This window comes from Bos mutus, chromosome 17 (genome assembly GCF_027580195.1).
Source record: "Bos mutus isolate GX-2022 chromosome 17, NWIPB_WYAK_1.1, whole genome shotgun sequence".
Classification (NCBI taxonomy): domain Eukaryota; kingdom Metazoa; phylum Chordata; class Mammalia; order Artiodactyla; family Bovidae; genus Bos; species Bos mutus.
This window is the reverse complement of record NC_091633.1, coordinates 17,026,653-17,050,944: the sequence shown is the minus strand read 5'-3', so window position 1 is coordinate 17,050,944 and position 24,292 is coordinate 17,026,653. Positions and strand designations below refer to the sequence as shown.

The 24,292-nt window shown below is 42.6% G+C and overlaps 1 protein-coding gene across 5 annotated transcripts in view; it reads left to right on the top strand.

Annotated features, from left to right (window-relative positions):
• Window positions 1–16,139: 16,139 nt before the first annotated feature.
• The window catches only part of CIT (citron rho-interacting serine/threonine kinase), a 174,675-nt gene continuing 166,522 nt past the window's right edge, over window positions 16,140–24,292 (top strand). For 3 of the 5 annotated variants that reach the window (XM_070386137.1, XM_070386136.1, XM_070386133.1), the window contains exons 1-2: window positions 16,140–16,196; window positions 19,348–19,450. In XM_070386137.1, coding sequence (XP_070242238.1) covers window positions 19,355–19,450 — 96 coding nt within the window. In that variant the 5' untranslated portion in view covers window positions 16,140–16,196; window positions 19,348–19,354. The remainder of the gene's footprint in view (window positions 16,197–19,347; window positions 19,451–24,292) is intronic. The other 2 variants (XM_070386138.1, XM_070386134.1) reach the window with 2 other exon arrangements.

The window sequence follows — 24,292 nt, the reverse complement described above, 5'->3', positions numbered from 1 at the left end:
TGCCAGATGCCATGCTGCCTGATTTCCTGAGTTGCTGAAACCAGCTAATTAGATATTCACATTTATTTGGTTGAATTTTTTTCTAACAATATAGAAAGTATAACTGTTATTTCTTTCCCCTCTCTATCATGCATTCTCCCCAAGATAAATGTATAGCTCAGCCTGTTGCTCTGTGATGACCTAGATGGGTAGGATGGGGATTGGGGTGGGAGGGAGGTCCAAGACGGAGGGGCTATATGTGTACATATGGCTGATTCACTTTGTTGTACAGCAGAAACTAACACAACATTGTAAAGCAATTACACTACAATAAATTAAAAAAATATTTTCTCTCAAAAAAAGTTTTATATATACTTTATTTTTTCCAAGCATCTCAGATATTCTTATTATATTTGTATGGGATTATGCTGTACATCCTGTTTTTAATCTTACTTTGTTTTTAATCTAACAAGATAACTTGGACATTTTTCTTCGTGCACACAAAATCAAATTTTTAAAACGGATGTGTAGTATTCAGTTGTGTGGCTTTACCATAATAACTTAGTCGTGTCCCAATTAATGATGATTTGTCTTTTTCAGTTATTATTATTTTTATTATTTTCTGATAGGTAAAGTTTTTTCTTTTTTTTTCTGTAAATTCCTAGAGGAAGAATTACTGGGACAAAGGGTAAAAACATTTTTCATTTTTATAGATATTGCCAAATTGCCCTCCAAAAAGGTTTGTGCTGATTTAGGCTTCTACTAACAATGTCTGATAGAATTTTTTAAAAAATGACTTTCCAGATAAAGTTGAATGCTCTGATTGTTGTTGGCAGCCACAGCTGGGACTCAACAGTGACAACTTGATTGATTTCTTCTTGAGCCTTTTGTTTTTTCTCTGCCGGATTCCTTTATTCATGTCATTACCTACAACGGAAATGCTTTCCCCACATAAATACCTCCCACGTCTTCTTTCAGATTTATTGCAAATCCCCTCTCTAATTCAGTAGCTCTCAACTGGGGACATTTGGCCATATCCAGAGATATTTTCATTCGTCACAACTGGAGGTAAATGGTGCTACTGGCACCCAGTGGGTAAGCATCCTATAACGCACAAGACAGATCCTCACAATGAAGAATTATCCAGGGACTTCTCTGCTGGTCCAGTGGCTAAGGCTGCACTCCCAATGCAAGGGGCCTGGGTTTGATCCCTGGCTAGGGAACTAGACTCCACATGCCATAACTAGAGACCTGGCATTCTGCAACTGAAGATCCTGAGTGCTAGTGCAGCTGAATAAATAAATGGTAACAACAACAGACAATCTAGCCCCACAAGTCAAAATGTCAAGCTTGAGAAACCCTGCTATTGTCAAGTTGCCTTCTAGGGAGGAACTTCTGAAATCCTTATGCCTACTGTCCATGCTTCTAGTGCCGGCACAATACAGATTGCTTGATTTTATTAATTACCCACTGTTGAGATTCATTTGATGGGAAATGACAGAAATTTCAACTTGAATTAGTTTCAATACTAAAGGAAACTTATACACTCACAAAACTGAAATGTCCTGAGGTAATGCTCATTTTAAGCGATGCTTCCACTGGTGACTCAGATGATATCACCAAGGTCCCAGTTAATTTCCAATTCACTTCCCTGCTGCTGCTGCTGCTGCTAAGTCGCTTCAGTCGTTTCCGACTCTGTGCGACCCCACAGACGGCAACCCACCAGGCTCCCCCGTCTCTGGGATTCTCCAGGCAAGAACACTGGAGTGGGTTGCCATTTCCTTCTCCAATGCATGAAAGTGAAAAGTGAAAGTGAAGTCGCTCAGTCGTGTCTGACTCTTAGCGACCTCACGGACTGCAGCCCACCAGGCTCTTCCGTCCATGGGATTCTCCAGGCAAGAATACTGGAGTGGGGTGCCATTGCCTTCTCCGATTCACTTCCCTAGGTGCAGTCAATTTTAGCACAAGCTCCCCTTCCCACACATAGTTGTGAAGTCAAGACAGGTACAGATCCAGTTTAACATCCTTATATTGTCCTGTCCAGGACTGCACTGTCCAAGACAGTAGCCACCAGGCCCTTGTGGCTCTTGAGAATGGTGCCTAGTCTGAATCAACACACTCTGTAAGTATAAACGCACAGTTTTAAAGACCTAGAATGAAAAAAAGTAAAATAACCATTTTAATCTTGAAATGAGAACATTTATGATATTCTGAGTTAAATGGAACTATATCATTAAAACTAATTTCATTTTTTTCTTTTAAAAATTTGGCTACTAGGCTTCCCTGGTGGCTCAGATGACAAGCAATCTGCCCGAAATGCAGGAGACGTGGGTTCGATCCTTGGGTTGGGAAGATTCCCTGGAGAAGGGAATGGCAACACACTCCAGTAGTCTTGCTGGGAGAATTCTATGGACAGAGGAGCCTGGCGGGCTACAGTCCATGGGGTAGCAAACGGTCAAACATGACTGAGTGAATAACATACCCAGGGGAGTCCCTTGGTGGTCTAGTGATTAGAATTCTGGACTTTCACTGTCATGGCCTGGGTTCAATCCCTGGTCTGGGAACTGAGAGATCCTGTAAGCTGTGTGGTTAGGCCAAAAGTAAAAAATAAATAAGAATAAATTTTAGGGACTTCTCTGGTGGTCCAGTGGCTAAGACTCCAGAGTTCAATCCTTGGTTGGGGAACTAAGATCCCACATGCTGCACAACATGGCCAAAAAATAAAATAAAAACAAATTTTAAAAAAGAAAATTAAAAAACAAAATATATAGCTACTAGAACATTAAGAATTATTTGTCCTTGAAGTACATTTAAAATGGGGCCTTACCTGGTGGTATCAGGGCTGTTCTGTTAATAGATAAATGGAATTTAGGTTCACATCTTACTTAGGTAAAGTGTGCAAAACCCGATGCAGCATGTGATGGGCAGTCAGTAAACATCTGAGTCCTCCTACTTCTCATTAAGTTTGGGAGTTTATCATCTCGTCTGCCTTTCTGACCTTGTTGAATCAACCTGTGGACCAGAGTGTTTGTTTATTTCACTGCAGAAGAGAATTTTGAGAAAATTGGTCTATCATGCAGATATACAAAATTTTCTTTCTTGTAACATAAAAATGGAGTTTTATTATTGCTTGTGCCTCAACTGTTCAAGTGATATTAAAGGGCTTGGAGAAAAAAAAAATCATATGTAAAAACTTACCTTATGTTCCTTTTGACTAGCACTGGTACAAGGGAAGAGATTCCTGGAAGTTCCCTAAAGATGGAGCCTTTTCTATCCCAGAGATCACAGTAAACCTCTCCTTATGTCTCATTGGCTTTGGTTGGGTTGCCCCTACCAGTCACTGTAGCGCAAAGGTATGGATAAACCTTTGACTGATTGACTGATGCCATATACAGACCCACCTCTGGAAGAAGGCTTAGATCACTTTTGTCTATAGCATCTGTTTGAGAGGATGTGTGAGAGAGTGGTGGGGTTCACAAAGGATGCTTGCAATTCTGTTTGCATAGATGCTGACTCTCAACTCCTAGCTATGCTCTGAGTTGGAGACAATTTATACATTTTTTGCTGTTGATTACACAAACACTGCATGCTCATTATTTTAAAATTCAAACACAGTGGACAGGAGTGGTGCACTAAAACCCTTTTCTTACACTCTTTGGGTAAGACTGCAGAACAGTGGTCATCTGGGTTGTGAACGTCTTGAGGTCATGCCTCCTACTCTTCTCATCATCTTTCGTGGCTAACACTCTGCTTTTCCTGGCACTGAGCAACTGTGCCGATGACAGGGGTGGTGGTGGAGACCTCCATACACACACGGTTACATTCTCAGAGACAGGCAAGTCCCCGCTGGGGGGCGGGGTGGGAATCCTGGCTGTGCCCTCCAGGAGAGTAGCCGTGTGGTCTCTCAGTATTTGGAGGGGAGCTAGACAAGAGAAGGACAAAGAAGTAGAGGTAAGGAGATGAGAGAATCGCCTGAGATTGTCCTTACTTGTGTGGTGGATGCTGTTCTTGAAGGAGTTATGGCAGAGGGCGGTCCATTTGTCAGTCACGGGGGATGGAGTAATCCCCATTTAATCCAAGTCATCCTCACTTAAATTAAGGTGGTATAGGCAGCCAGACTGGACAATGTGGAAGGCAGACTCTAAGGCCACTCCCAACACCTAGGCTTCCTGGTGCTCTTGTCCCTGTGTGACCCCCTCTTTGAGTGTGGATGAGACCTGGGACTTGAATATGGCAAAAGTGATGGGCTGGAGGTACAGTGGAATAAGAATCTGCCTGCCAACACAGGGGACACGGGTTCCATCACTTGTTCTGGAAGATTCCACATGCCATGGAGCCGCTAAGCCCATGAGCCACAACTATTGAAGTCCCAGTGCTCTAGGACCCATGAGCCACAACCACTGAGCCTGAGTGTTGCAACTACTGAAGCCCATGTGCCCTAGTGCCTGTGCCCCACAATGGGAGAAGCCACCTCAATGAGAAGCCCCTGCATCGCAGCTAGAGTTGCCCCTGTTCTTCGCAACTGAAGAAAGCTGGTGCTCAGCAACAAAGACCCAGTGCAACCAAAAACTTAACGAATTAATTAATAAAAAAGTGATGGGCTGTCACACCTGTGATTAAATTATGTTAGACTGTAATGTCTGTTTTGTAGCAAGACTCTCTTCTGTGCTAGCTTTGAGGAAATAAGCTTGGTGAGCTTCTCTATGAACAAGACCACATCGCAGGAAACAGGGTGACCTTCACTGACAGCCAGCAGGAAATTACAGCTATAGCTTTCAAGGAACCAAATGCTGTCAGCAACCACGTGCAGTTAAATACAAACCCTTCCCCAGTCAAACCTTGATATGATACCACTGAATACGACTGAAACCTCGATTGCAGCTTTGCAGAGGTTCTGTCTCAGTGTGCCTGGACTCCTGACTTATAAACGGCGAGATGATAAACCTCTACGTTTGTGGTAATGCACTAGATAACTGATAGAGACGGGCCTGAGTGATATGGCCCATTTAGTTTGCAACAGGTGTAGAGAGCACCTTATAGGGTTGTTCTCATTTTCTTGACCAACAGTGAATAAAGAGATACTCCAGTGGCTCAGAAAACAGAAAACTATCTCCACCAGTTACCATTGAGAGATAGGCCCCAATTTTTGTCATTGATTGGCTGCCACGAATATTTCCAATAGATCTCAGATCTTAATGATTTCTTAATCTTTGCAGAATCTTAGCTACACAGAATGAAAAACTGGCAGAGGATCTTAGGTGTATTGCCTTTTTGTTACTTGGCAAAGAAAAGTGAGCTAGAAATCATGCTCCTGAAGGCAGAAAGCCTTTCCCTCCCCCGCCAAATTTGGTTTTTTTGGACCCTGCTAATGGAGAGCGGCGAGAAAACTAGCTTGGAAGAGTGATCATCTTCAAACCACATCACTCCTTAATGAGAAATTTCATTTCTAAAAATAAACCTCCAAGCACACCAATTGAAAGAGAAATGTCTTAATGGTCATGGAAAATTTTTATGCCCCAAAAAACTAGTTATATTAAAACGCTGTCATACTTTTGTCTACAGCCAACACAAAGGATCCTGATGCATCAACCCATCATTCTCCCTTCTCAAGTGCTTCATCCTAAATAACAGCCAACCTTGAAGTTTGCAAAACCAATTCATGCCTATTCTCGTCTCTCTTGCTTAGTGTGTGGTGGAATCTACCATCTGATGTTTGCACATTTCTCCTCTTAAAACCCTAGAATGTATTTTGGTTTACAGGTGGCTCTGTTTTTTATGCCATGAAATTATATATTCTTGGAGCCCTCTGTGATAAAGGGGGGATCCTAAAGGAATTTAAACCTCTTGTTGGCCTTTTGGTAATAGGACTACTCTGGAAAGGGCATCTGGAAAGCTGAGAATGAAAATAGCTTCATGGACCCCACATTTCAAAGAGAAGAAAACAGCTGAGGTCCTCCTCTTCTGTAAAAAGGAATCAAACTCCTTTGCTATCTGCAGCCTGATGCTAGGCTGTATAGGGTGGAGATACGGCAAGGGGGTGAGACTGTTCCTTCTCTTCCCATGGGGGAAACTCTCTTAGTGATGGAGGGGACTACGGAGGAGCTGAAGGCATCTTGTTCCCAGAGTGACCAGGATGGTCAGTGAACTTGCTGATGAAGGACTCTCTGCATGCATCCATGCCTTTTTTTTTTTTTTTTTTCTTAGCTGGCCTCATGCAGTTATTCTTCCCCCCAAATTTTATTTTCAGTGCCTTAAGTCTCTGCCACACCTTTCCCCCAAACCCTAAAGCTGGGTTTTTTTGAGTTGCATTTTAGTTGGAATTGCATTTAATTTTTTCAGCTTTACTGGGGTATCATTCATATACAATAAATGTACTATTTTAGGGATACATTTAGATGAGTTTTGACAGATGTATACACCATCTAACCAGCAGTGCAATCAAGACATAGAACATTCTCAACAGTCTTGGAAAAGTCCCTCATGCCCTTTCACATTTAATCCTCACTTCCACTACCAATACCAATTCCCCATCTGCTATCATTTTTTCCCCTTTCTAGAATTTTACATAAATGTGATCACACAGTATGTACTCTTTTGTATCTGGTTTCCTTTACTCAGCCTAATGATTTGGGGATTTTTCCGTGTCCTTACGTGTATCAATCATTCTTTCATTCTTATTGCTGGGTAGGATTCCATTGTTCAGATAGGCTGTAGCTTATTTATCCTGTGTTTTATGTTTATGTTAATTTGAAAAGAAAAGAAATTCTTACAATGTTGATGCTTCCTAATTAGGAACAAGCTATGCCTCTTCATTTTTTTTTTAACTCAAATCTTGTTGTTACATCTGTAGTCAAGCTTTGTAGTTTTCTTTATGTGGCCTCTGCTCTTACTGAGTTTATTTCTAGGAACTTGATATTTTGTTGTTACTGGAATAGAATTTTTTTTTTTCCTTAACCTTAGCTCAATGGTTGCTGCTGGTATAATGGAAAGCTATTGATTTTTCTGAACATTCATCTTATAGTGGGCTATTTTTTAGATTTCTTGTTGGCTCTAATAGTTTCTTAGTTGAGCCTCTTGGTTTTTTCAGGTTTACAGTCCTGTCCAATGATAACATCTCATTTTCTAAGAGTGATACTTGTTTCTCACTCTTATTCCTGTGATCTGCTTTCACTGCTGAAGGCCTGGGTTTAATTCCTGGTCAGGGAACTAAGATCCCTCAAGCCTCGTGGTATGGCCAAAATAATAATAATAAAATAAATGAAGCAGCCTGAACTCTTGATGTTGGGTGGGGCACAGATGAAATTAGTAGATACCTTAGAACTTAGTTAGGGGTGTGAGCTGGGGGACGAGTAGTTGGAAAAGGGACCCATTTCTTATGTTAGAAAATTGTGTAGGGTGGGGCCTTCTCCATAATTTCTAGTTTCTGTTTTCAACATCAGAGAAGTGTTAAAGAAAGAAGGAGGGGTGGGAACAGCATAAAGACAAGACCACTCCCCCACCCCACTCCAAAGCTCCTATTCTAGGGAGGAGAAGGGTGAGGTGTTAGAAACTGTGAAAACTTGAAAAAACCTGAAAGTTAGACTGTTTCCAAGAGATGTCTTGAGAGTCCCTTGGACTGCAAGGAGATCCAACCAGTGCATTCTGAAGGAGATCAGCCCTGGGATTTCTTTGGAAGGAATGATGCTAAAGCTGAAACTCCAGAACTTTGGCCACCTCCTGCGAAGAGTTGACTCATTGGAAAAGACTCTGATGCTGAGAGGGATTGGGGGCAGGAGGAGAAGGGGATGACAGAGGATGAGATGGCTGGATGGCATCACTGACTTGACGGATGTGAGTCTGAGTGAACTCCGGGAGTTGGTGATGGACAGGGAGGCCTGGCGTGCTGCGATTCATGGGGTCGCAAAGAGTCCGACACGACTGAGCGACTGAACTGAACTGAAGAGATGTCTTTAAAAGGTTGAAAAGGGGGATTCGATAGAAGATGATTGATAGAAGAGATTGAAAAAAAATAAAATTATTTCTTTTTTGGACAGATTTTTCAACAAGCCAGTTGCATTTAAAATGTCAGCTGCATTCCTATTGTTCCTATTTTAGGAAGGGGTGTAATTAAAAGGACACTGAGAAGGCTTTGTCATTTGGGGAGAAGCCCATCTATATAATTTTTGTAAAAGTCACCATTTTTCGAATCGGATTTCGCTTTTCATGCTAATACCAGATGGGCATCACCAGGTATATAATAGTACAGTCTTAGTGAAATATTGGGAGTTGCTCCTGCAACTACCTGTCTTGACCACTAGATGGCGCTACTGCTCTGGTGCGGCAAATAGAGAGTAAGCAATGGTGCCTTAGCTACTTTGGAGATGAAGCCACGGGTGGAAGTAGGTAGTAGTCTTCAAAGTGAAAGTGAAAGTTGTTCAGTCGTGTCCGACCATATTGTCCATGGAATTCTCTAGGCCGGAATACTGGAGTAGGTAGCCTTTCCCTTCTCCTGGGAATCTTCCCAACCTAGGGATTGAACGCAGGTCTCCCACATTGTAGGCGGATACTTTACCAGTTGAGCTACAAGAGAAGCCCAGTAGTCTCCAAGGCAAGAGCCTAAAGGTTATTAGAAATGAAATATAGGATTCATTAGACAGTGTGGAATGAATGTGATCTGGAGAGATGCCTGCATTTCATATGAAAATCTTCTATTGCTAAACAAAGAAAGTAAAAAAAAAAAAAAATCACTTCATGCCCACTTGGAGTGGTTGTTATTATTATTTTAAAATATTTTTGTGGACATGCTTTTATTTCTCCTTAGTAAACACATATCAGATGGTATTGCTCATTCCTAAGGCAGGTTTATATTCCCCATCTCCTTTTATTTTGGCTGCACCACGAGACTTACGGGATTTTTGTTCCCCAATCAGGGATTAAACCTGGGCTCTTGTCAGCGGGAGCACAAAGTCCTAACCACTGTACTACCTGGGAATTCCCTAGGAGTGGTTTTTATTTACAAAAAAAAGCGCAGAGAGTAACAAGCGTTGATGAAGACATGCAGAAACTGGAGCCCTGATGCCTTGTAAGTGGAAATGTAAAATGGTGAAACTCCTGTGGAAAACAGTTTGTCACTTTTTCAAATAGTATAGAATTACTGTATGATCCAGCAATTCCACTCCTAGGTATATACTCAGAAGAACTGAAAGCAGAGACTCAAAGAGATGTGTGTACACCAGTGTTCATAGCAGTGTTATTCATAATAGCCAAAAACTGGGAAATAATTCAAGTGTCCATCAACAGATGAATGGATGAACAAAATGTGGTATATCCATACAATGGAATATTATTCAGCCATAAAAACCAATGAAGTACTGACACATACTATGACATGTGTGAGCCTTGAAGACAATATGCTAAGTGAAATAAATCAGACACAAAAGGATATATAATGCATGATTTCACTTATTTGAGGTATCTAGAGCAGGCAAACTCATAATGACAGAAAGAATAGAAGTTATAAGGAAGCTCAGAGGAGGAGGGAGTGGGGAGCTACTATGTAATGGGTACAGAGTCTCAGTTCTGCAAGAAGAAAAGAGCTCTGGAGATGGACAGTGGTAATGTTTGCATAACAATATAAATGTGCTTAATGCTGCCAAATTGTAAATTTTAAAATGGTTAAGATGGTAACTTTTATGTTATGTATACTTAACCACAAGTAAAAATAAGTGAAAAATAAAAGAGCTATACAAGGCTGGATAGTATCTTCCCCACATGAAGAACTGAAAGGATTTATAGTGCCGTATCCCCAGGTGTTTTAATAGAAGTTGAGAAATAAAGAGAACAGTATCATTCGGCCTTTTCAGATTGACTTCTTTCACTTAGCCATATGCGTTGAAGTTTCCTCCATGCCTTGATAGCTCATTTATTTTTAGTGCCAAATAATATTCCATTGCCTGGAATGTACCATAGTTTATATCCATCTGTCTACTGAAGGACATTTTGGTTACTTCCAAGTTTCGGCTGTTATGAATGAAGCAGCTATAAACATTTGTGTGCAGGTTTTTGTATGCACAATAGTGTTCAGCATCTTTGGGTCAATACGGAGGAGTGTGACTGCTGGATTATATGGTAAGAGAATGTTTATTTTTGTAAGAAACTGCCCAACTGTCTTTCCAAAGTGGCTGTCCCATTTTGCATTGCCACCAGCAACAAAGCAGAGTTCCTCTTGCTCTACATTCTCGCCAGCATTTGCTTTTGTCTTCTGGATTTTGACCATTTGAATAGGTATGTAGTGATGTGTGTGTGTTAGTCGCTCAGTTGTGTCCGACTCCTTGCTACCCCATGGACTGTAGTGATATCTCGTTTTAATTCACATTTCCCTAATGACATATAACGGGGAGCATCTTTTCCTGTATTTATTTGCCATTTGTGTGTCTTCTTTGAGGAGGTGTTTATTAAGATCTTTGGCCCATTTTAAAATCAAATTTCTTATTTTCCTATTGTTAAGTTTTAAGAGTTCTTTGTATATTTTGAATAGCAGTCTTTTATTGGATATATCTTTTTTCTCCCAGTCTGTGGTTTCTATTTTAATTCTCTTAAACAGTGTAGGGATTTGATGTCATTTTTTTTTTCTAGTTGTCCTTGGAAAGGAGTTGTTGTGAGTCAGGTGCCTAAATTTCTTGTATTATAAATGGATTGGAAGTTATAAACACTCCTGAAATCAGTGGGCTGAAGGATTAGAGGTATGTTTTACAGTTTATGACATTTTTGAAGCAACACAATTAACTGATAAGCCCCAGTGTTATAGAAAAAATGTCTAGGATTAAATGGCAGAAAGGCTAATTGTTGTTTAATTGAATTTTGAAAATTCATTCTTCCTTGTTAGACACTGTGTCTAAGGTCAAAGAAGGCAAAAAAAAAAAAAAAAAAACACCCACAAAAACATAGACGGGAACTCATACAAACTTGCAGAAAACATTTGGAAAATGAAGGTGTCAGAATGAAGTTCTAACAATCAGTTAAAAATGTCAAAACATTTAAAATGTATTTTGATTTGTTTGGGAGCTCTGTTGGAGTCCAGTGATTAAGACTGACTTCCAATGCAAGGGGTGTGGGTTGATCTCTGGTAGAAGAACTAAGATCCCACATGCCATAAGGTAAAAAAAAAAAAATAAAAATAAAAAGTTGGACTTCCCTGGTGGCACAGTGCAGGGGAAAATGCGAGTTCAATCCTGCTCCTGCACTGCGCGGGTTTGATCCCTGGTCTGGGAAAATCCCACATGCCTTGGAGCAACTAAGCCAATGCACCACAACTGCTGAGACTGTGTGCCCCACCTATGAAGCCTGCATGCCTTAAGGCCTGTGCTCTGCAACGAGCAGCCACCACAGTGAGAGGCCCACGCACCACAAAGAAGGGCAGCTGCACTTGGTGCAACTGGAGAAAGCCCCAAAATAAATAAGTAAAATAATTTCAAAGATGTATTCATTGGAAATTTTCTTGTCAAACATCTCAATTCAGGGCAATTTTGCCCTCCAGAGGACATTTGGCAAAGTCTGGAGACATTTTTGATTGTAACCTCTGGGAGTGTATGCTAGTAGACAGGGTAAAAGCCAGGATACTGTTAAGTAGTCTAAATACCTGGTTTGGTGGACTAGCTATTCTTTTTCCTAACATTCAGTAACATGTATAATTTAAAAAATAAGTGACATTCGTATATGACCTGGAAGCGTCTTTCATATCAGTGGTGGGGAAAACAGGTCATACCTGGGATATGGCTTGCTCTGAGAAAGCACTCAGCTAATGCTGCTTTCTAGAAACATGACTTAGTAGTTACCACTGCCAAAATAGCTTGAGGAACTCTTGCCAAAGGGACCAGAATAACTTTGTCTCTTCATACCTAGAATGGGGTTAGCTTCTCAGATACTTTTTCTGTCCCTCAAGGGGATGGTGTGTACAAAGACTCTTGAGAGTCCCTTGGACTGCAAGGAGATCCAACCAGTCCATTCTGAAGGAGTTCAGCCCTGGGATTTCTTTGGAGGGAATGATGCTAAAGCTGAAATTCCAGTACTTTGGCCACCTCATGCGAAGAGTTGACTCACTGGAAAAGACTCTGATGCTGGGAGGGATTGGGGGCAGGAGGAGAAGGGGACGACAAGAGGATGAGATGGCTGGATGGCATCACTGACTCGATGGACGTGAGTTTGAGTGAACTCCGGGAGTTGGTGATGGACAGGGAGGCCTGGCGTGCTGCGATTCATGGGGTCGCAAAGAGTCGGACACGACTGAGCGACTGAACTGAACTGAACTGACAGTTGCTTTACAATGTTGTATAAGTTTTTGCTGTACAGCAAAGTGAAATCAGTTATACATATACATGTATCCCCTCTTTTTTGGATTTCCTTCCCATTTAGGTCACCATAGAGCTTTGAGTAGAGTTCCATTTGCTATTTAGAGTAGGTTCTCATTAGTTATCTATTTTATACATAGTATCAATAGTATATATATATGTCGATGCCAATCTCCCAATTTTTCCCACCCACCCCACCAGCCCCCTTGGTATCCATACTTTTGTTTTGTATTCCTGTGTCTCTATTTCTGCTTTACAAATAGGATACAATTCTTAATGTTCCACTAGGTCTAGTTTGAGTCTTACGGTCATTCCTCTTATCTCTTTAAGGTGCCTTGGAGTATCTCTGCTTATCGTCCAGTTGAATGCTCTGAGGGCAACCACGTTTCTTTGTCTCCATGTTTTGGGTATTTGCTGTGATATACCACCTGCCCTCCCCTCTCTTATTGCCACAGTCTTCTGGCATCTCCACTGTTACAGGAACTTATCACAGAGTTTCACAATCGTTTGCCCATAGCTCTATCTCCCCACTGTAACTGACTTTTCAAAAACTGACAAGGAGGGTATCTGTTTCCTTTTGGTATCCCTGGTGCTTGGCACAATAAATGCTTTTTAAAAGATAAAACAAACGAAAGATTGAATGTAAGAACATCATAATGTCCTTCATTATGACTCTGTTATAATGATGTTCTTCCAGAATCTCCATCACAGTATTCCTCATGGATTCACATTCTGCACAGAACTAGTAGTTGTTTCATTTTATGCAAGAACAAAGAGAAGGCGCCAGCTTTCCCGTCAGTCTAGTTTTACTGATGGTTAATTCTGTTTGGCAGTCTTACCTTTTAGTACTGGCCACCATTCTTGGTCCTTCCTAATTCTCTTTCCTCATATGTTTCCTGTGCAGTTAGTTACTACTTTTGAAAGAAAATTGGTGGAGTTCCTGTGGTTTTTGCTTTATGTTTCTTTATTCTTCTTATTTATCATGTATTCTTTTTTCGGTTTCACACAGGTTTTCCTAAGACCAGCAATTGTTCTAATAGGATATTAGTAGGCAGGATTCAGGGCAATATAAAATCATGCTGTTAACACTGTATTCTAATTTAGCATAAACAAGTCCCACGATTCGGGTAAAGCCTATTTCTGACACTTGAAAACTAATAGATTTGCCTGGATTAGAAAAACCAGCAACATTAGAAAAACCAGAAGCATTGACTAGATCCACATTCACATCTTTCTGAGATTCTATCAAGTCAAAAGTGGCTAAGACCCACTTTGCATTTTTCCTCAACTTACCATCCCCGAACTTTTGCTAACGTTCTTATATCATTAGAAGTCTTTCTTTTTCTTTCTCTCCCTCCCTCCTCCCCTCCTGCTTTCCTTTTTAAATGTGGCCAAGCCACTCAACTCTCAGGATCTTAGTTCCCCCAGCACAGATTGAACCCAGGCCCTTGGCAGTGAAAGAGTGGAGTCATAACCACTGGACTACTGGGAAGTCCCTAGAAGTAATTCTTATTTTCATACATTTTTCTGGACTGGGTCAGCCCTTGCAACATGACAAAAGCAGAGGATGGGAAAATTTCTAACATCTTCTGAGAGGCAGGTTTCATATAAAGAAATGGATTAGGAGTCAGATAGTCCAGGACTTCCAAACCTAGCTTCATCACCTAGAGAAAATCAACTCCAGATTATTCATGGAGTATCTTTCAGACTCAGTTTCCCCATCTATAACATGTGGATTATAATTCCTTCCTCTCAGTATTAGGTTATAGTAAAGATTAAATCGGAGAAGGCAATGGCACCCCACTCCAGTACCTCTTGCTTGGAAAATCCCATGGACGGAGGAGCCTGTTAGGCTGCAATCCATGGGGTCGCTAAGAGTTGGACACGACTGAGCGACTTCACTTTCACTTTTCACTTTCATGCATTGGAGAAGGAAATGGCAGCCCACTCCAGTGTTCTTGCCTGGAGAATCCCAGGGATGGGGGAGCCTGGTGGGCTGCCGTCTATGGGGTCGCACAGAGTCGGAAACGCCTGAAGTGACTTAGCAAAGATTAAATGAGATGTACTTGATAAAGACAAAAAGAAAGAAGGGGCTTGATAAATTGTAGCTGTCATTATTGTCCCAGGGATGAATAGCAAATTATGTTTCTGGGGAAAAAAAGTGTATTAAGCAAGTTTGTACTTTGTTTTGTACTGATGTGCGCATGAGTGTGTGGGCCTGCATATGATAATACATTTCTAGTTCTAGTAGTGTAGGGATTATAAAAGTACCGAAAGGACTGCCTCCCTTTCAAATTTTAAAAATATATGTAAATAGAACACGTGTGTGTGTTTAGTCACTCAGTTGTGTCTAACGCTTTTCGACCCATGAACTGTAACCTACCGGGCTCTTCTGTCCATGGGATTCTACAGGCAAGAATTCTGGAGTGGGTTGCCATTCTCTTCTCCAAAATAGAACATATAATATACACACAACTTACTAATTATAAAACAATAATCTATTTTATTACTATAGTCAGGCTAAGAATTAGATCATAGTAGCATCCTAACTGGGGCTTCCCAGGTGGCACTAAAGAACCTGCCTGCCAATGCAGGAGACGTAAGAGACGCAGGTTCAATTCGTGGGTGGGGACGATCCCCTGGAGGAGGGCATGGCAACCCACTCCAGTAATCTTGCCTGGAAAATCCTATGGGCAGAGGAGCCTAGCGGGTTGCAGCCTATAGGGTCACACAGAGTCAGACACGACTGAAGCAACTTAGCAGGCAGCATCCTGACTCCCTGAAAGGACACCATCCCCTTGATAACTACTAACCTGAGATCTGCTTTACTTTCTGATTTTATCACCTGTAGGTACATCCTTCACTAAATATTTTATTTTGTTTTGCTTTTGAAATTTATATTAATGAAAACATACTTTAATAACCTATAAGGGAAAAGAAACTGAAAAAGAATATAGTATAGCTGAATAACTTTGCAGTATACCTGAAACACAACATTGTAAATGAACTATATACTTCAATAAGAAAAAGAAAACATACTTTATTCTATTGTTATGCTTTCTTCCCTCAGGATTGTTTTGAAACGCATTATGTCGTTGTGTTCAGCTGTAGTTGTTCTTTTTTATTGCTGTATGAAAACACTGCAATATAAAAAATTATCCTTTCTGTTGCTGATGGATATTTGGGTTGCTTCCATTTTTTTTTTTTTCATGATGCTGTATGTTACTATCTGTACATTCTTGTACATGTCTCCTGGTGATGTTGAGACCTTTTCATGTATTTGTTGGCCTTTTGGATTTCGACTGTTTAGGTCTCTTGTCTTTGCTTTAAAATGTTCTATGAGACAGTTTCAATATCATCGCCTTTTTGTTGCAGTCGACAACCAGTCATTGAGGCGGGTGGAATCTCAAACTCAAAGCCTCAGTTGTAGCCTGTTAGCAGAGAACCAGCTGGTTTATTTAACAAAGTAACAAGTACTTTTACCTTAGCCAGGATTGATGAACAAGATCACCAATCAGAGGGGCTGGGCTGCCTTCCTCCTTGCAGGTGGTCATGAGAGCAAGGGCCACTGCCCCAGCATTCTCCTCAGATATCCCAGACATAAACAGACGCGTCCTCAAACCTTGTATCTTTCTGCTTAACCGCCAATTTCAAACTTCCAAGACCTGCCCTGCCGGCGGAAGAAACAATTTCATTGGCCCTCTCTTTCACTTCCCTGGTCCCTTTAAGGACTTGGGCAGGACCTGGTTGAGATAGAACTGTCCATCATACGGGCGGGAACATTGATTGGCCCAGACGTGGCTGGCCTCACCCACGCCGTTCCCAGTGTTCAAACGCTGAGGCGGGAGGTACTGGGCAGGGCGGTGCGCAGACAGCGAGGTACGCTGAGCGGTGAGTCTGGTCTCCCCAAGCCCAGTTCTCCCTCTCCCCAGTTTGCAGACCAAGGGAAGGGCCTCCTCCACCACACCAACCCCGGCTTTGCCTCTCGCAGCAGGGAGGGCGGCGGTCCCGCCCTGAGGGTTGCGGGGGGTCGGGAAGGTCTTCCCAGGCTGGCGGTGCAAGGACATATCCCCCGTCTGAGCCGAAGTGTTGGCTGGGGAGTGCTGCGGCTAGAGGAATTTCCTTTCTCCAGCTGGGTGGGGTCCTGTGTTTCTTCTGCCCTGCCTCCTGTCGGCATTGCTAGTCGGGGCCGGCAGCGCCTTAGAATCTGTGTGACCTTAACTTACTTTGGTGTCTTCATACTCTTCGCCCCAGCCCGCCACCGCCTACTTTCTGCCTCTTTCACTCTGTTCCAGCCCTACGTGGTTTCCCAGCTACTGTTAGAGAAGCCCAGGTCTTGCCTCAGAACTTTAGCTCTGGCTGTTCCCTCTGACCCCAGGATACTTTTCTTTACCCAAATATCAACAAGGCTTGCTGCTACTCCCTTCAGATTTTGGCTCAAATGTTACCTGTTCAGTGAAGTGGTGTTGGAGAAGACTCTTGAGAGTCCCTTGGACTGCAAGGAGATGAAACTACTCAATCCTCAAATCAATCCTGAACATTCATTGGAAGGACTGAAGCTGAAGCTCCAATACTTTGGCCACCTCATGCGAAGAACTGACTCCTTAGAAAAGATCTTGATGCCGGGAAAGATTGAAGGCAGGAGGAGAAGGGGACGACAGAGGATGATATGGTTAGATGGCATCACCAACTCGATGGACGTGAATTTGAACAAGCTCCCTGAGTTGGTGATGGACAGGGAAGCCTGGTGGGCTGCAGTCCATGGGGTCGCACAGAGTCGGACACGACTAAACTGAACAGTGAAGTTACTCTGACTACACTGTTATACACACACAGCTGCTGCTGCTGCTTAGTCGCTTCAGTCGTGTCCCACTCTTAGCGACCCCATAGATGGCAGCCCACCAGGTTCCCCCGTCCCTGGGATTCTCCAGGCAAGAATACTGGAGTGGGTTGCCATTTCCTTATCCACTGCATGAAAGAGAAAAGTGAAAGTGACGTCGCTCAGTTGTGTCCGACTCTTAGCGACCCCATGGACTGCAGCCTACCAGGCTCCTCTGCCCATTGGATTTTCCTGGCAAGAGTACTGGAGTAGGGTGCCATTGCCTTCTCTGTATACACACACCACCATGCCCCAATTCCTCCATTTTTTTTTTCCTCCATTTGTTTTTTATTATTTTTTTTGAACCCCATAGCTTCCAACATACCTGTATTATGTAATTTACTTATTTTCAATCATTTGTTCAATAACTGTTTATTAGCATTTATGTGCCAGGCTATATATGTTCCCATTATATTAGAATAAAAGTCCCTGCCCTGGTGGAGCTTATATTCTAAGGGGGGTTGTTGTTGTTCAGTGATTAAGTCATGTCTGACTCTTTGTGACCGCATGGACTGCAGCTTGCCAAGCTTCCCTGTCCTTCATTTTCTCCCATAGTTTGCTAAAACTCATGTCCATTGAGTCAGTGATGCCATCCAACCATCTCATCCTCTGTTGCCCCTTCTGCTCCTGCCCTCAGTTTTTCCCAGCATCAGGGTCTTTTCCAGTGAGTCAGCTCTTTGCATCAGGTGGCCAAAGTAATGGCACTTCAGCATCAGTCCTTCAAATGAATATTTAGGGTTTATTTTTTTTAGGATTGACTGGTTTGATTTCCTTGCTGTCCAAAGCACTAAGAGTCTTCTCCATCACCACAATTCAAATGCATCAATTCTTGGGTGCTCAGCCTTCTTTATGGTCCAGCTCTCACATCCGTACATGACTATTGGAAAAACCGTGAAGTGAAGTGAAGTCGATAAGTCGTGTCCGACTCTTTGTGACCCCATGGACTGTAGCCGACCAGACTCCTCTGTCCATGGGATTTTCCAGGCAAGAGTACTGGAGTGGGTTGCTATTTCCTTCTCCAGGGGATCTTCCTGACCCAGGGATGGAACCTGGGTCTCCCGCATTGTAGGCAGATGCTTTACCGTCTGATCCACCAGGGAAGTCATTGGAAAAACCATAGCTTTGACTATACGGTTCTTTGTTGGCAAAGTGATCTCTCTCCTTTTTAATATGCTGTCTAGATCTGTCATATAGCTTTTCTTCCTAGGAGCAGTTCAGTTCAGTCTCTCAGTCATGTCTGATTCTTTGTGACCCCATCCATGAATTGCAGCACGCCAGGCCTCCCTGTCCATCACCACCTCCCAGAGTTTACTCAAACTCATGTCCATCGAGTCGGTGATGCCATCCAACCATCTCATCCTCTGTCGTCCTCTTCTTCTCCCGCCTTCAATCTTTCCCAGAATCAGGGTCTTTTCCAGTGAGTCAGTTCTTCGCATCAATTGGCCAAAGTATTAGAGTTTCAGCTTTAGCATCATTCCTTCCAAAGAAATCCCAGGACTGATCTCCTTCAGAATGGACTGGTTGGATCTCCTTGCAGTCCAAGGGACTCTCGAGTCTTCTCCAACACCACAGTTCAAAAGCATCAATTCTTCAGTGCTCAGCCTTCTTCACAGTCCAACTCTCACGTCCATACATGACCACAGGAAAAACCATAGCCTTGACTAGATGGACCTTTGTTGGCAAAGTAATGTCTCTGCTTTTGAATATGCTATCTAGGTTGGTCATAACTTACCTTCCAAGGAGTAAGTGTCTTTTAATTTCATGGCTGTAATCACCATCTGCAGTAATTTTGGAGCCCAGAAAAAGTCAGCCACTGTCTCCACTGTTTCCCCATCTATTTCCCATGAAGTGATGGGACCAGATGCCATGATCCTAGGAGCAAACATCTTTTAATTTCATGGCTGCAGTCACTGTCTGCAGTTATAAAACAAATTTTAAGTAAGTGAGTATGTCAGGTCAGTGTTGCAGTGTTACTCCTGTTACACTGAATAAAAGTCTGATTTTTAATCTGTGTCACCAGTCTGAGCTTCCCAAGATCCAGTGGTGGCTGATTTTTCACCTCCCTACCCCTGATATCTTGAGGGAAAGCTCAGGATCTCTCAAACCCTTCCCGCTCGAATCAGCAGAACACACTAACCTCCTCCTGTCTACTTTCATCACCAGGGGGGAGATGTTGAAGTTCAAGTATGGAGCACGGAATCTACTGGACGCTGGTACTGTTGAATCCATTGCCAGCCGGGCCTCCAGGCTGAATCTTTTCTTCCAGGTAACAGACTGGCTTGTCAACTTCGTTCACCTGTATGTGGTTCCTTGGAACCTCTTTGTGACTCAGAAGTTACAGGAATTTGTTAGAGGACTGAGGCGAATCTAGGAGAAATCTCCTTTGGTCTTTTATATATGCTGAAAGTTGTGGAAAAAGGAGCCATTGTGCCAGGAATGGGTAGCTGAACTTGCCCTGGAAGGGGGACCTTTTTGAGGATTTCACACATGTTACACTTTTGCACTAAAGTTTGCCCTTTTATTAAAGAAGGAAAAGTAAATGAACAAAGACGCTCTTTTGACTGGAATTTCTATAGGTGTAATCCTATAGAAATACAGAAATCTTTTTCATTCAAGGGATGTTTATGTTTTAAAAAAGTTTTGGTAAATACCAAACCTGTACAACCCACATTCCTCTCAAGATATAGACCATTTCCATCACCCCCAAAAGGATTAAAACTTAATGTTGTGAGATTTTTTTCCCAAACGGATTTCTAATTCTTTTGTTTGTTGTAGAAATCCTTGTTTAATAAGTCAAAGAGAAAATACAGATAGTGGTGAAGGTTTAGGTTTGAATCCTGGCCTCAGAATGTGTTAGCTGTGTTACCTTGGGTGAATCAGTTGCCTTCTCTAGATCCATTTTCCATTCTTTGTATTATAATAGAAGTTATAGCACCTAATTTACAAAGTTATGAGGATTAAATGAGATAATTCATGTACTTAGTTCTTGCCCATCTCTTGGTAAGCCCTTTATAAATGATAGCGATTATTAATGATGAGTGTAGAAATAGTATTAGCTACAGTGATAATAAATTTATGTTCACTTAGCAGTAACTACTAAATAAGGCATTTTGGTAGGATTATCTGTATAATGATAAACCTAAGTTGATTTACAATGTTATATTAGTTTCACTACTAATATGTTCTTGAGGACATTTTCCCAAAGATATTGGTATTGGGGAATGTTCAAACAGATCAGAATGTGGACAGAGTGAAAGCTTAGGTTGTTCTGTGGGTCACCATTTAAGTCATGAGGTATTTTTCTCTTATGGTCTATTTTTAACCTCACCTGACTGGAGAGCTACCACTTTTTAACCCATTAATTGTTTTACTCCCAAACTTCCAACTTATGACAAAATTCTTATAATGTGCAGATATGGAGAGGGACATAGACTTGCTCAGAATCACGCAGCTTTTAAATGACAAAGCCATACCCCATTTTTGGTGTGGGTGTGTTACTGCTGGGCAACATTGCCAGTGTATATCAGAGTTTAGTAAGTGTATCTTGTATTTAAATGTCATTATACCAGCAAAGATTGTGTGTAAATCCCCAATTCATCCTTTTTTTTAAACAAGTTCCACCCTGAGCCCTGAAAAGCTGTTATTTGCAAGCATAGCATAACCCTAGCACTTGCTTTAATATAAGCAGAATAAGGATACTGTTTTTGCCCCCCATCCAGCTGAAACCCCACTCCTTCTTGGGTGGGACTTGGACCTAGCCAAAACTCAGATTGGGACTTGAATCCATCATTCCTGAGTTAGGAGGGGACTTGAACGCACTGTTGTTGTTTTAGATTTAATTCAGCTGCACTGGGTCTTCTATTGCAGTGTGGGGGTCAAAGTCATTGTCTTTTAATTGAAACTGCTCACCTTGTGTCAGAACTTTCTGAAGCTCAGGTTCTTTTCAGCATGAAAATTGCAAAGAGTGAGTTTATTAGCAGAGGATGCTTGTGAGAGATACACATAGTCTGGCAGGGGAGCACAGCACTGAGAACAAAGAGGGCTATATTTTTATAGTCAAAGAAAAAGTGGGGAGTGGAGTAGACCACCTTCCTTATTTTGGGGTAGAGTTCAAGGCTTAGGTCTTTAGTTCTCCTTTGACCCTGTGTGGCTAAAGAGGACTGTCAGGGCGCTATTTAAATCATATGTATGTTAACAGAAGAAAGGTCATTTAATATATACTAAAATATGGTAATTCATCTCAGGTTTTGATATTATGACCCCTTTCACCTAGTTTCTTTCCCTTTTCCCCTCTCTTCCTGTCTTGACTACCTGCAGAAATGCTGTTCTTCAAGGATCATTAACTCCCTGACTTCATGTAACAAGATTCAGACCTGATATCTATTGTCTTGTGTTTAAACTATTGGCACCTGTGGCTTGAGTGTGGCTGGCAAATGGATGCATCTGGTCTTCCTTCAGGGTAGTGTAGATTGTTACTGAGGTCAAAGTGTCAGTCGCTCCTTTGGGTCCAACTCTTTGTGACTCATGGACTGTATGAAGCCTGCCAGGTTCCTCTGTCCATAGAATTCCCCTGGCAAGAATACTGGAGTGAGTAGCCATTCCCTTCTCCAGGGGGAGCTTCTCAACCCAGGGACTGAACCCGGTCTCCCGCATTGCAGGCAGATTCTTTACCATCTGAGCCATCAGGGGAGATTATTGCTAGGTTACTGGGTTCTTTTCTAGAGTGATCATTAGCTTATAACAGTCTCCCAAATGCCCTTAAAATTCCCTCTTGTCTTTAATCCCCTTGTGGGATTTCTAAACTAACTGATTATCCCACTTTATCCCTATCCCAGTGTCCTTTTAATGAGGTTTGGTTAGAGAGTAGTGGTTTTGTTTTCCATGTAGATAGGGTCTCAGTTTCTACTTGACAGTAAGTACCTCCCCAAGAGTTCCAGGTCAGTGGTTGGCAGTCTTTTAGATTTTTGAGCCAGCAAAATTTTACAAATTTGCTAGGCTGACTGAGGTTTGCCAACTTTGTATTTTGCTAAGTAAGGGATGTAAAAAAACACAAAAAAGAAAACGCTATTATCTTCTGGTCCTTTTATTTCATAAAGAGAGGATATTTTAAAAAAACACCAAGAGGGGAAGGATGTTGTTTCAGAATAAAGGACCATTTTACAATTTGAATACACTTAGCTTTATAAAAGAGTCATCATGCAGTGTTCACTTTTTCTTACTTTATGACAGATGTGAAAACTTTGTTAAGACTCAGTACTGTATTTGGGAACTGCTGCTTAGTCTAAACTCATCAGAGGAGAGAAAAACTAGGAATCTTATTTTCCCAGGAAGTGGCAGAACTCTACAGTGACAGATAGTGTGGTCTGACTCAGTGCTTCACAAACCTGGCTGAGGTCTGACTGTTTTGGGAGGAGGTGTTACTGAAATATATTCTTAGCTACAGACTGGTAAATTCTAATTCAGTAGGTTGGGGATGGTACCTGAGAATCTGGTTTTTGGTTTTTAGTTAAGTTCTCCGGGTGACTCAAAAGTAGTCGTGTTACTGAGCCCAAGCTTGTTCTGCTTGCCACAGGGCAGGCCAATAAATCAGGATATGAGTTGTTGGAACAAGGAATAACTATTTTAATTGGAAAGCTAGCAGATGGAGAAAATGGCAGACTGGCATCTCAGAAAACCATCTTCCCTCAGTCGGAGTTCTGGCCCCGTTTATATTACAAGAGGGGGAGGGGCCCACTGTGGCACTGACCAATGGCTGAGCAGGACCAACGAAAGTGGCTGATTGACAGTTGCTCACTAACGGTTGCTTGCTTGGGGGAGGGGCCCACTGTGGCATTGACCAATGGCTGAGCAGGACCACCGAAAGTGGCTGGTTAACAGTTGCTCACTAACGGTTGCCTGCTTGGGGAAGGGCCCACTGTAGCACCGACCAATGGCTGAGCAGGACCAGCGAAAGTGGCTAGTTGACAGTTGCTCACTAATGGTTGCTTGCTTGGGGGAGGGGCCCACTGTGACACTGACCAGTGGCTGAGCAGGACCACCGAAAGTGGCTGATTGACAGTTGCTCAGTAACGGTTGTTTGCTTGGGGGAGGGGCCCACTGTGGCACTGACCAATGGTCAGCAGGACCACAGCTGGTCGCTTGCTTGGGGGCAGGTCCACTGTGGTGCTGAGTAGGGCCCCTATAGCTTGTGCCTGCCTCTCAGCTATTGCACCCAGAGTAGGAAGGTGCCACACAACACAAGAAAGCGGCAGGGTCTGAGGAAGTCTGGGCTGCTCTAGTATCGTCCTCCGGCTCTCAGTAGAGCCTGGTTATCTGAGGCGGCAGACTCTGTGGCCTTAGCTGGCTTCACCGGTCAGTTTGTGACTGATGAGGTGGCTCAGGAGCAGGCATCCTGGGAGCGGAGCTCCCGTCTGCCACTTGGGGACTGGGTTAGTGGTGGGCGTGGACCGACCTGGTGGGCTAGGTTCAGCCGCGTGCAGAGATGTAGTGGAGTGACCCCTGCTTTAATGGTGTGTGCTGGCCAGTGCCAGGGAGCGGGCAGGAAAGGGCCCATCACGCTTCTGGTTCTGGCTGAGGAGGCTGCTATTGGGCTGTTACAGTCAGTTTGTTTCTGTCATCCAGGGCTGTGTAACAAAGCGCTCACAAAGTTTAAAGCAGCCATGATTTACTTTTTCTTACAATTCTGTTGGTTGCCTGCATGCAACTAGGGGATTCTTCTGCTGGGGTCACTCATGGGTTGTGTTGAGTTGAGAGCTTGGCTGGGACTGAAACATCTGGGTGCCGACTGCGGACTGGGGTGCCTCAGTTCGTCCAGTGACCTCTTCTCCAAAGTCTTTTGTTACTCACTCAGTCTAACCTGGGGCTTGTAATTTTTCTGTGAATAGTACATTGGCCCTAAGGTCTCCGCTGCAACTACTGAACTCTGCTATTCTATTTATAGCACAGAAACTCAGACAGTAAAGAATCTGCCTGCAATGCAGGAGACCTGAGTTCAATCCCTGGGTTTGGAAGATCCCCTGGAGAAGCAAATGGCAACCCATTCCAGTATTCTTGCCTGGAGAATTCCATGGACAGACAGAGGAGCCTGGCAGGCTACAGTCCATAGGGT